The 10989-nt window shown below is 35.5% G+C and overlaps 3 protein-coding genes across 3 annotated transcripts; 1 reads left to right on the forward strand and 2 right to left on the reverse strand.

Moving 5' to 3' along the window:
• The first annotated feature begins 714 nt into the window (after positions 1 to 714).
• On the forward strand, positions 715 to 5246 carry LOC105649056 (Transducin/WD40 repeat-like superfamily protein). The gene is made up of 8 exons (XM_012235583.4): positions 715 to 1329; positions 1884 to 2031; positions 2142 to 2292; positions 2403 to 2528; positions 2610 to 2690; positions 3079 to 3271; positions 3353 to 3623; positions 4447 to 5246. Exons 1-8 carry the CDS (start codon positions 1138 to 1140, stop codon positions 4686 to 4688), a joined length of 1404 nt encoding a protein of 467 aa, XP_012090973.1. The 5' UTR covers positions 715 to 1137; the 3' UTR covers positions 4689 to 5246.
• Positions 5247 to 5939: 693 nt separating this feature from the next.
• Positions 5940 to 7586, reverse strand: LOC105649055 (serine/threonine-protein phosphatase PP1 isozyme 1). Its single transcript, XM_012235582.3, has 3 exons — positions 7156 to 7586; positions 6423 to 6982; positions 5940 to 6329 (listed from the first exon to the last, which is right to left on the reverse strand). Exons 1-3 carry the CDS (start codon positions 7322 to 7324, stop codon positions 6153 to 6155), a joined length of 906 nt encoding a protein of 301 aa, XP_012090972.1. The 5' UTR covers positions 7325 to 7586; the 3' UTR covers positions 5940 to 6152.
• Positions 7587 to 8096: 510 nt separating this feature from the next.
• On the reverse strand, positions 8097 to 10839 carry LOC105649053 (cell division control protein 2 homolog C). The gene is made up of 4 exons (XM_012235581.3): positions 10039 to 10839; positions 9799 to 9868; positions 9346 to 9484; positions 8097 to 8699 (listed from the first exon to the last, which is right to left on the reverse strand). Exons 1-4 carry the CDS (start codon positions 10706 to 10708, stop codon positions 8607 to 8609), a joined length of 972 nt encoding a protein of 323 aa, XP_012090971.1. The 5' UTR covers positions 10709 to 10839; the 3' UTR covers positions 8097 to 8606.
• Positions 10840 to 10989: the final 150 nt, after the last annotated feature.

Genomic DNA, 10989 nt, shown 5'->3' on the forward strand with positions numbered 1-10989 from the left:
TAGGCAATCGTGGAAGGCATTTTCTAGAATTTTTTCTAATCATTTTGATCCGTAAGTTGAATTTAATCTGAAATTCTTAGGTGGAAGTACTGATGAAATGGAACAATAGGGAATTATTTTATATATACACTACACGCTACAAAGTTCTAAAATAAACAATATATTTCAATATTTGTATTATTATTATTATTATTATTATTATTATTATCAAAATGCAATAGAATACTTAATTTTAGTGATAGAAGAATGAATTAAAACTATGTGCAGTTATACATGGTGAATATTATTAAATCGAAATAAGATAGATTCAATTTGATTTCAATAAATAAATGTAATTTAAAAGTTAAGATTTCGGTTACCAAATACTACAATTATTTCCAGAATAAACTTATTTGTGGTCTAATTGAAAATAGTACTCAATAAAGAAAAAACAGATTGCAGGTTCACTTTTGGAAAAGAAAAGGTCATTTCTTGTTGTTTTTTTTTTTTTTTTTTTTTATAGAGCAAATTCAATATTCTCATTATCTGAAAGATTATAAAATAATAGATTAAAAAAAATTATAAAATAACAATTAGTAGATACAGTAATCTTTAATAATTTAATAATAAGTAGTAATATAAAGTAAAAGTAAATGAAATCCTTACCCACAGCTGTGTTTTTTTTTTTGTCCTTTTCAGCAAAATTTAAATTTGATAGGCAAACAAGAAATATAATCTCTCACAGGCAAACTGTAGTTAGTACATCTCTCACAGACCAAAAAGAAAAAAGAAAACCTGGTAACAAGTTGTAGGGATACATCTTCCTCCTCTCCACAATCTCCTAATCTCTCATAGGCAAACAGTAGTGGCTGATTCAAACAGCCAGCGATCGATAGAGATTGAAAGAGAGTGCTTTGTCTGCTAAATTAATCGAAATTCATTCTTTTTGCTAGTTTCAATTTCTGTAATTTAGGGTTTGAGGGAGTTTGAGTAGTGAGTTGCTGTTTCTTTGTTTCTTATGTTTTAGGGCTTTTATTAGTAGGATCGAATCAATATCAAAGGTGGAGAGAGTTTGAGAGATTGAGGGAGAGAGGGAAAAATAAAGGTCTCCTCCGTCTCTCTGTTCCGTCGGCTGTGGAATAAAAGTTTCATCCGAGGATGGAAGGACGGAGGATATCGGCGAATCCAAGGCCGTGCTCGGGAAGGAGGATATTGGCGAGGAAAAGACCTCGCTCCAATGGATTTGTTAACACCGTTAAGAAGTTACAGAGACGCGAGATTTCTTCTAAGCGAGATCGCGCTTTTAGTATGAGCAATGCCCAGGAGAGGTTTCGCAATATGCGTTTGATGGTATCTTCTCTCTTTTTCTTTGACTTGCACTAATGTATTTATTTGGGTAAGCATCGTTTTTTATGTTGAAAGAGAGAGAAAAAAACTGAATTTTTTGCTTAATGTTTAAGCCCTTGAAATTTCTGTACAACTTATAATATATCCTTGCTATTTCTTAATTGTTCTTAAAAGCTGATTCCTGTTTATGAGCTGAATTTTTACTAATTCTTGTTCATTATTGAGTTATCACCCTGAATTTCTGTACTGGGAGTCTGAATGTGTTTGTTTGTGTTACTGATAAACAATTATTAGTTATTGACCAAATTAAGCTTGGAAACGTTAGACTAGCCCAAGTGTGTTTTTTCTCAAATTACTTACTGGATAGACAGGCTGAATGTGGAACTATTTTTTGTTAGTGTCTGTTTATTTTGCTTGCTCATAAAAATGGTGTGCATCAGAAGAGAAAGTTATGAGTTATGAACTCCTGCATCTCTTTGACATGACGTGGAATGTCCTGAGTTTTTATTGTTGCTTTTAATTTCAAGTAAGACTTTCTTTTGGTTTACTTTGATTAGGAAGAGTATGATACCCATGACCCTAAGGGCCATTGCTCAGTGGTGCTTCCCTTTTTGATGAAGAGAACTAAAGTCATTGAGATTGTGGCTGCACGAGATATTGTCTTTGCCCTTGCACATTCTGGTGTGTGTGCAGCTTTTAGCAGAGGTAATAACAGAAATATTGAGTATCATTATTCATTAAGTATCTTTTTTTGCACGTAAATTTCCTAGGAAGATGGCTGTATCTCATGCTTTTGCTGACAATTTTAAATGCAGAGACAAATCAGAGGATATGTTTCTTAAATGTGAGTCCTGATGAAGTGATTCGAAGCTTGTTCTATAATAAGAACAATGATTCACTTATCACAGTTTCAGTTTATGCTTCAGACAATTTCAGCTCCTTGAAGTGCAGATCAACAAGAATTGAGTATGTCAATGTCTTTTTTTGTTCCATATATCTCTTTCCAGTTTGACTGCCAAAGTCAGTATTGTATGTACTAAATTGTATTATACATGTGTTTGTATTTGGATGGTTAGGTACATAAGGAGGGGCAAGCCAGATGCTGGTTTTGCTCTTTTTGAGTCTGAATCCTTGAAATGGCCCGGATTTGTAGAGTTTGATGATGTTAATGGAAAGGTTCTGACCTACTCTGCACAAGACAGGTAACTTTCCTGTGCATTTAGAGTGTGATTGCTAAATTTTTACCAATTCTAATGCTTTGTTAATTAACAATTATGTTTCAGCGTGTACAAGGTTTTTGACCTTAAAAACTATACAATGCTGTACTCTATATCGGATAAACATGTACAAGAAATCAAAATCAGGTAATCTTTCTCTCCACATCTCTATTTTCACCAAAGTGCATGATGTACTGACACATGCTCAGTCTCCTGATCAGTTTTTCATTTTTAATGGAGCTTTAGTACTAGGAACATATAGCTAAAAAGTAATCCTTACTCTCTTAATCTTTGGCAAGAACAGATGCATTGCAACTAATCATGTTCATCATGGTTGTCTTCATATGTGGTTATTCCTAACATCCGCGATCCTTCTAGACTTTCACATAATAATGCCATATATTTCTACATTTTAGTTACCAAAATCGATTGAGTTTTGAAATGTGTACCTGTACCATCTTTTGGCCCTTGGTTTGTTCAGTCTGCTTTACTTTCAATCTTCTTCCTCACTAATCTGTTTCATTTTCTGCATCAGTCCGGGCATTATGCTGTTGATTTTCAATAGAGCAACTAGCCATGTTCCTCTTAAGATTTTATCAATAGAAGATGGCACAGTTCTCAAAGCCTTCAACCATCTACTTCATCGAAATAAGAAGGTGGACTTCATTGAACAATTTAATGAAAAGCTTCTTGTCAAGCAGGAAAATGAGAATCTCCAGATTCTAGATGTAAGTTATGTGTCTATTCAAGGGAACCTCTCGCCATCTTGATAATTTTGTATGCCTTTAACTGTATTTCCTGTTATGCAGGTTCGAAATGCAGAGCTAATGGAAGTTAGCAGAACTGAGTTTATGACTCCCTCTGCATTTATCTTCCTCTATGAGAATCAGTTGTTCTTAACTTTCAGAAATAGAACTGTTGCTGTCTGGAATTTTCGAGGGGAGCTTGTAACTTCATTTGAAGATCACCTGTTATGGCATCCTGATTGTAATACGAATAACATATATATAACAAGTGATCAGGATCTTATTATTTCTTATTGCAAAGCTGAATCTGAAGACCAGTGGATGGAAGGAAGCGGTAACTTTTCCTCCTCCCTTCTGGCTGACAACTAGTATCAATGATTAACATTTTATGGTTTGAGCTGGTAGATTGCTTGATTCTTGCTGACTTGAAAATCATTATAGTTGATCAGACTTTCAGAATTATTGCTCTCTTTTTAATGATAATTTTCTGTTATTTCTGAAGGATGCATCATTAGACATAGAGCAGAATGCATCAATGTAGGGAAAATCCACCTGGATAACCTGGTCATTGCTAAAGTTTTGAATCTTAATAGATACTTTGGTAAAATTTTTGTTTATACTATTTAAAATCCCAATGGTTTAAGTTATATGTTTGTTGCTCAAGTAAGCCTCTTAGAACTGGCCTGGGGCTGGGGCATCAGTAGGTCTGATGGGTTTATTACCTTATTGTTACTGACAACCTACTGGTGGGTCGGGATTTTGGTTTATTGTGAATTAACTTTGCCAACTTGCAGCCACTGTCTACTATTCTCTCTTTTCTAGCCCAATTTAAGTGTCTTTAGCCAATGGATATTTATCTAAGCTGGTTTAGAGAATAAATATTTGATTCTAAAGCTGTATAAATGGCACGAAGTTGGTATAAATTTATTAATTTTTGGGTCAGGGTTATAATTTGACATTAAAGGTTCCTCATGCTTATGCGTTCCTTCAATTTTTTACTTATTAAATATTGTTCTTGTCCAACTTCTCAAGCGTCAAATTGGGCCCTTTTTTTTATTTCAAATTCTATTTGGCAGTTGTCTTCATTGTGATGTGGTGAAGAGAACATTATGCACAAGTGGAGTTGCTCCATGTCATAGTTTGCTTTTTTGATGCAGCTGGTTCGATCAATATCAGCAACATCTTGACAGGAAAATGCTTGGCCAAAATAAATGCCAGCAATGGCAGCCCCAAACGTGATGGTGGGTGCAGCAGCAGTAGCTCAAAGCAGAGTCAGTCTTCTATGAGAAGTACAGTTGCTGAGGCATTGGAAGACATAACTGCACTTTTCTACGATGAGGAGCGGAATGAGATCTACACTGGTAATAGGTTTGGGCTGGTTCATGTGTGGTCTAATTGAAAGCGTAGAGCACATTACTTTGTATCTAGATGCTATAAATGTGTGCGAAGGATGATCCTGTTATACCAGCAATGGCACCTGCATTGTTAATAGACATGGTCTGGTTCATATATGGCAACTTCAAGTGCAGGTTATCATCAAATTTGATCTTGGCACAATATTCCACAGCCAGAGGTGTTCTGTCATGCTTGCCTTTGCTTCTGCCTGCAGATAGAATGGCTTCAGGATATTCTTTCATGCCTGTCTCACCTTCATAATGGATTGTACCATTAGTTTTTTTTTTTTAAGCTTCTTGTAGATCTACATTTGGTAGTTCTTAGGCTGTCTGATTAAGATGCAAGGGAAGAGGTTAAAGTTTGTTGAAGCATTAAAATTGTTTTAGATTATGCCCACATGTAACATCAATTTGTATTCTATTTTCTGTTTGTGAAGCAAGCATTATGTTTGCTTGTTAACTACCATCTGTCTCTACTGCAGTTTGAGGTTGTGTAAAGAAGGTAATGGAAGTGAAATTCCTGCAAAGTGAAATTGAAATCATCAATCCATTTTTTAGTGCTATTGATTGGTCTTTTGGGACTTTGCCTAGCCTGTATGTATGTTAGTTAGGCATTCCAGGTCTATATGCAAAAAGAACCATCTACATATTGTATTATGGTGGTGTTTGGACACCGGAATTCAACTTTCCTCCAAAAATTACTTAGAAAATACCAACTAGACATGAGAATTTAATTTTCATGATCCATTTTTCCACGAGATTTCGGCAACCTAATGCCCCCTTATATGTAAGATTAACATGCATTGAAAAAAGAAAGGACTCTGATACGTAAATTTGCCATTGTATTTTTCACAAAAAAAAATAGCGACATCCTCAATTTTTTATTGACCCATTTTATAAAATTGAACCAATTAAATACTTTAATTGACTTATTAAATGCCTAGATTTATAAACTTAAATTAACTAAACTCTTATTAAATAGTTACATACATGAAAATTATTGTTACTGGAGTGGTACTAACCACATATTAAATTAATAATTTGCATATAAAAGTACAAAAATTTCAGCGTGATAGAAGTTCGATTTTGAATTTCAAAGTGTCATAAAATTTCTCAAAGTTAAGGGATTAATTCATATATTCGGCCACAAAAAAAGGTAATGCAACATATTCTGCAAGACATGTCTGTAACTGTTGCATTCTGTAAGAAATGTCTGTAACCTATTCACAGAAAATTGCTGCAAGCAGGATATGAACTTGAAGGTACAAAATGGAGGGAATTTGCACTTATTTGATTCAAAGGTACAAGGCAGTTGTAACTTGGACCCGTAAGGTATTTTACATACACAGCTTTCTTTCTGATAATCTCTCAATTACATGAATCAACCTATATTATAGACTCTTGTTTTCAAGTGGAAGCTCAATATTTGTTCACTAAGAACAAGAGTTGCCTCTCTGTTCGATTGGATACTATTCCGGAGTTCCTGCTTTTCCTTTCCAGGGCTTGAGAATCTGAAATGAGCATAGCAAACTTTCATTGACACACATGAGTGCACCTGCATTGTTAAACTCTCCACAGTAGTTTGGTGCTGAAAATATAGTAACCAATTGCCTGTCTGCAAAGAATTCATATCCATCCTCGACTACCTGTTAATCATTTTCAACAATTTGCTTTAAAATGAATGTCAAGAAGCAAGAAGCATACAGAAACAGAAGATTAAGAATAGAGAAGGAAGATACCTGATGGGCTCGGCAAACGAGATCAAGATCATGTTTATTCAAGAATTCAGCAACTTTATCAGCTCCGAAGGTATAAGAAACACCTCTATCATTCTCACCCCAACCTTTTATATCTCTATCAGGATCAGCCCAAAGGAGGTCACATAGAAGGCCTTGGTCAGGCACGTCAATTGGCCTTTCTATGGCTCTAATTTGATCCATGCTCTCCATTTCTGGTGACAGTCCACCATGCATACATAGAATTTTGTCATCAACTATTGCAGCCACCGGTAAACAATTGAAACATTCAGTGAAAGTTTTCCAAAGACGGACACTGAAACGGCGTTTGCACTCATCATAAAATCCATATATTCTGTTGATAGAAGCACATTCATGATTCCCTCTCAGGAGAAAAAATTTGTCTGGGAACTTTATCTTGTAAGCAAGCAGAAGGCATATAGTCTCTATACTTTGTTTTCCTCTATCTACATAATCTCCAAGAAAGAGATAGTTTGAGTCTGGTGGAAACCCACCATACTCGAAAAGTCTCAAGAGGTCTGGATATTGGCCATGTATGTCACCTGCATTTCATATCCATAATCATCCTCATAAATCCTTACCTCAAAAGAAACACAAGGAATACAACTCTAAGGTCAAGAAAATGGACAAATTTTCTTGGAAACAGAATAAAATTTTGAATTGAAACAAGAAGCAATAAAAGAGATATAAAAATAACAGAAAAAGAAAGAGATACCACAAATGTTGATGGGAGCTTGAAGTTCAAGAAGAACAGGCTGGAGAAGGAAGACTTGTTTGGCTGTGAGACAAAGGTTTCGAATTTCAGGTTCTGTAAGTTGAATGCGTTTCCCTCTGTTGTTCCTTCCTTCCAAAAGCCTTTGTATTATGGCTTCCAATCCTTCCATTCCACCAAAGAGGAGTCCACTTGCCTCCTCTTGTTCTTTTTTTCTTCCTCTAATCTTGATTTCCTTTTACCTAATTTTCTCTTCTTTCTTGAAACATATATCAAATCTTCCAAGAATTGAGGACATCAGAAAGAAATAAAACTCACGAAAAGCGGAAAAAAAATAATTTATTTGTTTATTTTTCTTGACAAATAAAATTGAATATCATCCTCTAAGACTCTGAGAGAGAGAAGTGCGGGAGTTGAGATATATTTGGAGGTTGGGGATGGAGAGGGCATTGATGGTTTTTAGCAGCAGTTAAATTTGACTGTTTTCTTTTTACCGTTGTAATATTTGAGGTTTTACTTTTTCCACCCATTTTTTGTCATTCTTCACTTTTCTAATTGGAAATATTTTTAATTTTAGGAATTCAAATTTAATTGTTTTGTTTTGTTGGTGATACTAAATAAAACAAGCAATTGCTAATTGATCAAATACCACTTTGGTTCAATTATTGGTAATAAATAATAGCCGTTAAATATTGCATCTGAAAACTAATGATTTAAAATTTAAAATGATAATATCTGAAAATTTTAATTTTTATTAATTTTAAATTATTAACATGAATAAATACCAATTTAACCATCATGTTCACAGAAGTGCCCTTCCCCAATTCATACCATTTGATACACAAGCCTTCCACGCAGCCTCGTATGCTTATCTGTATATGTTTAGATAATTACTCCTACAGAGACAATATGGTACCCCACTAACCAGACACACATTCAAAGGATGAAACTTAAACATCAATCAATTAATCTTGTTTCTTTGACAACATACAACTCAAATCGCAAAGGATTTTGCCGCACCAACCGCATAAAACGCCACTTTAATGTTGGTGGCATCGACAATGAGGATAAACTCAAAGCAGACAACTGACAAGCCTTTCGTACCCTAATACTGCAATTTCACTTCTCAGTCGGCAAGCTGAGAAACAACTACGCAATGCATAAACTCTTTTTCCTATAAAAGATCGAACAAATCGCCGAGTCATTCACTGAAGCATTACAAACACCTGTAATTTTATTCATGACCATTACAGAACACTACAGAACTTGAGTGACAATAAGAAGAAAGGTTCCAATGTAGAAGTATAGTTAAATCACCAAGATGATGAAGCAAGCATCATTGATTAATGCTTCACTACATAACCAATTTCCTAGAAGCACACTAAAAAATGACAAGATACAACTTTCAAAAGCTGTCATATGTCACATGACAATTCTAGCCAAGCAGTTCAACTTCAAAATTGAGACTTGTCAAGGCTGTCAAAATAGGGATGATCCATGGCTGCTTTGGCTGATATTCTTTCAGATGGGTCGTATTTAAGAAACTTCTGCATTATCAAAAGACAAGAAAAGTATTAAGACACCAAAATAAAGCTGTTAATAGACCAGCCAAGGCAAACACAGAGAGCTAGCACAATCAAGCCCAATAAGCACAAATATGTAATTTCTGAACATCTTAAGAAAGAGGTTCTCTGGGTTATTTCTTTCCTCACATTCCAGTTCCAATTCCAATTTTGTTAGATTGAGGAAATGAGTAATGAATTATGACAAAATTTAAACCACTGTTACCTATCAGCCTATAATGAATCAAATTTTTCTACCTTCAAAGCCATCGACATTTTAATAGTTATAAAATCTACAAACTAGCATATTCTAATCGTAATTTAGAAATATCATTTCAGCCATGCCAAATGGAGCATCATTGCCGCTAGAAGTAGTAACCTCAATGATTCTCATATGCCAAAGTTGTCACAACTCACAAGAATTATCCAAGTTGGGAGAAAATAATAATAATTCTAACTGTGGACTAATACTTCTTATACTTGTTTCGTGCCAGATAATTCCTCAGATCAAACCTATAGAAAGCTCACAACTTCTAGATAATATTTCGAAAACTAGGCCTTTGAGTTGCCTTTACACCAATATTTCTACAAGTTCACCAATATGAAATGCAGTCAAAGAACCAGTAGTTACCGATAGAAGGTCTACACCGTCAGGTCCAAGTGATGGAACAGCGCGTGCCAGGTTTTGAGGCTCCCATTGCGGATAGACATGCCAATCACGGAGAGCAGTAACTCCTGGCCACTGCTTTTCAGTCGGTGTTCCCAACAACCTTCCAATGGGAAAGCAGGACAAAAAGAAACAGCGAAATTATAACTATGAATGATATAGGAAGGGAACTAGAAAAAAAAAAAAAAAAAAAAAGCAAATAGAAAATAGGTATATGATAAATTGTCAGTTTTGAGCATCTGAAATAACTAGCCCTTTTAGTTTAAGCCTAAAGACCCTAAACAAAATAATTACAAAGAGAGTATCTTCATTCTTGTAAAACTGTTCCATGAAGTACTTTAAAGTAGTACAGAAGAGAAATGATTTGAAAAACTTACTAAAGCTGATAACAAAAATACAATTTTTGTAAATCGATACCTAAAGACATGAAGCAACTGTTGAAACTCGGAGTCACCAGGAAACAGAGCTTGCCGTCTGACCATTTCAGCTGAAGCCACAAAACGAAATTAAATTGATCAAAATCACAAATTCTGGATGGAGAATTTCATCCAACAACATCACGACAAAAGATATGGGAAAAATATATAAAATAAAATAATTGCGTTAAATAAGTAATTAAATGAAATATGTACAAAAGAAAAAATAAATTAAGATTACCAAAGATGCAACCGACGGACCACATATCAACGGCGGTTGAATAATGAGTGGAGCCAAGCAAGACCTCAGGAGCTCTATACCAAAGAGTAACAATCTCGTGTGTATAGCTCTTAAGAGGAACGGTGAAAGCACGGCCGAGGCCAAGATCGGCGATCTTAAGAATTCCTTTATCCTGATCTAGCAAAAGATTCTGCGGCTTGAGATCGCGATGAAGAACGCCATGGCTATGGCAATGAGCAACGCCTTTACAGAGCTGAAACAGGAAGCTCTGGATAAGACCAGGAGAGAGAGGCCTAGGGTTAGGTCCTTTGCGATGAGAATCAATAAATTTCTTGAGATCAGTGTCCAGGTACTCAAAAACTAGGTAGAGATTAGATTTAGATATGGAATTTTCCTTATTATCGTCGGTGGCGGCGGTGACATTTGCGGCGTTAGAAGAAGCATTAGCATCGACGTGTTCAACGGAGAGGAGGCGAACGACATAGAGAGATTGAGAGAGCATTTGAAGCAAAGAGACCTCACGGAGCGCCGTCGGAGGAATGCCTTCTTCGTCCATTTCTAGTCTGGTCTTCTTCAAAGCGACAATTTGGCCAGTGGTTTTATCCTTGGCCTTGTATACTTTCCCATATGTGCCTTCTCCTACCTTCTCTAGCTTCTCGTACTTCTCCATTGTTGTTGCTGCTGCTTTCTCTTACTGTTGTGTCTGAGCGGTTTCTTCTGGATTCTGCATTAGAATAGAAACCTATATATCTATTTATATTTTATTAGAACGGTTGTCTCTTCGTGGAGAGGGAAGTGAGTGAATCCTCCCAATTTGAAATTCAAATTTGTTAGTGGGATACCAGAGACACCTCATTACATCGGACGGCTCGGATTGGGACTTGGGAGCGTCTTCTTTCCAGTTTTTCCTTTTTTTTTTTTTTTTCTTTAATTTCTTTCTCTTTTTTTTTT

The sequence above is a fragment of the Jatropha curcas genome, chromosome 2 (genome assembly GCF_041381405.1).
Source record: "Jatropha curcas cultivar XTBG-Jc1 chromosome 2, XTBG_Jcur_1.0, whole genome shotgun sequence".
NCBI lineage: Eukaryota > Viridiplantae > Streptophyta > Magnoliopsida > Malpighiales > Euphorbiaceae > Jatropha > Jatropha curcas.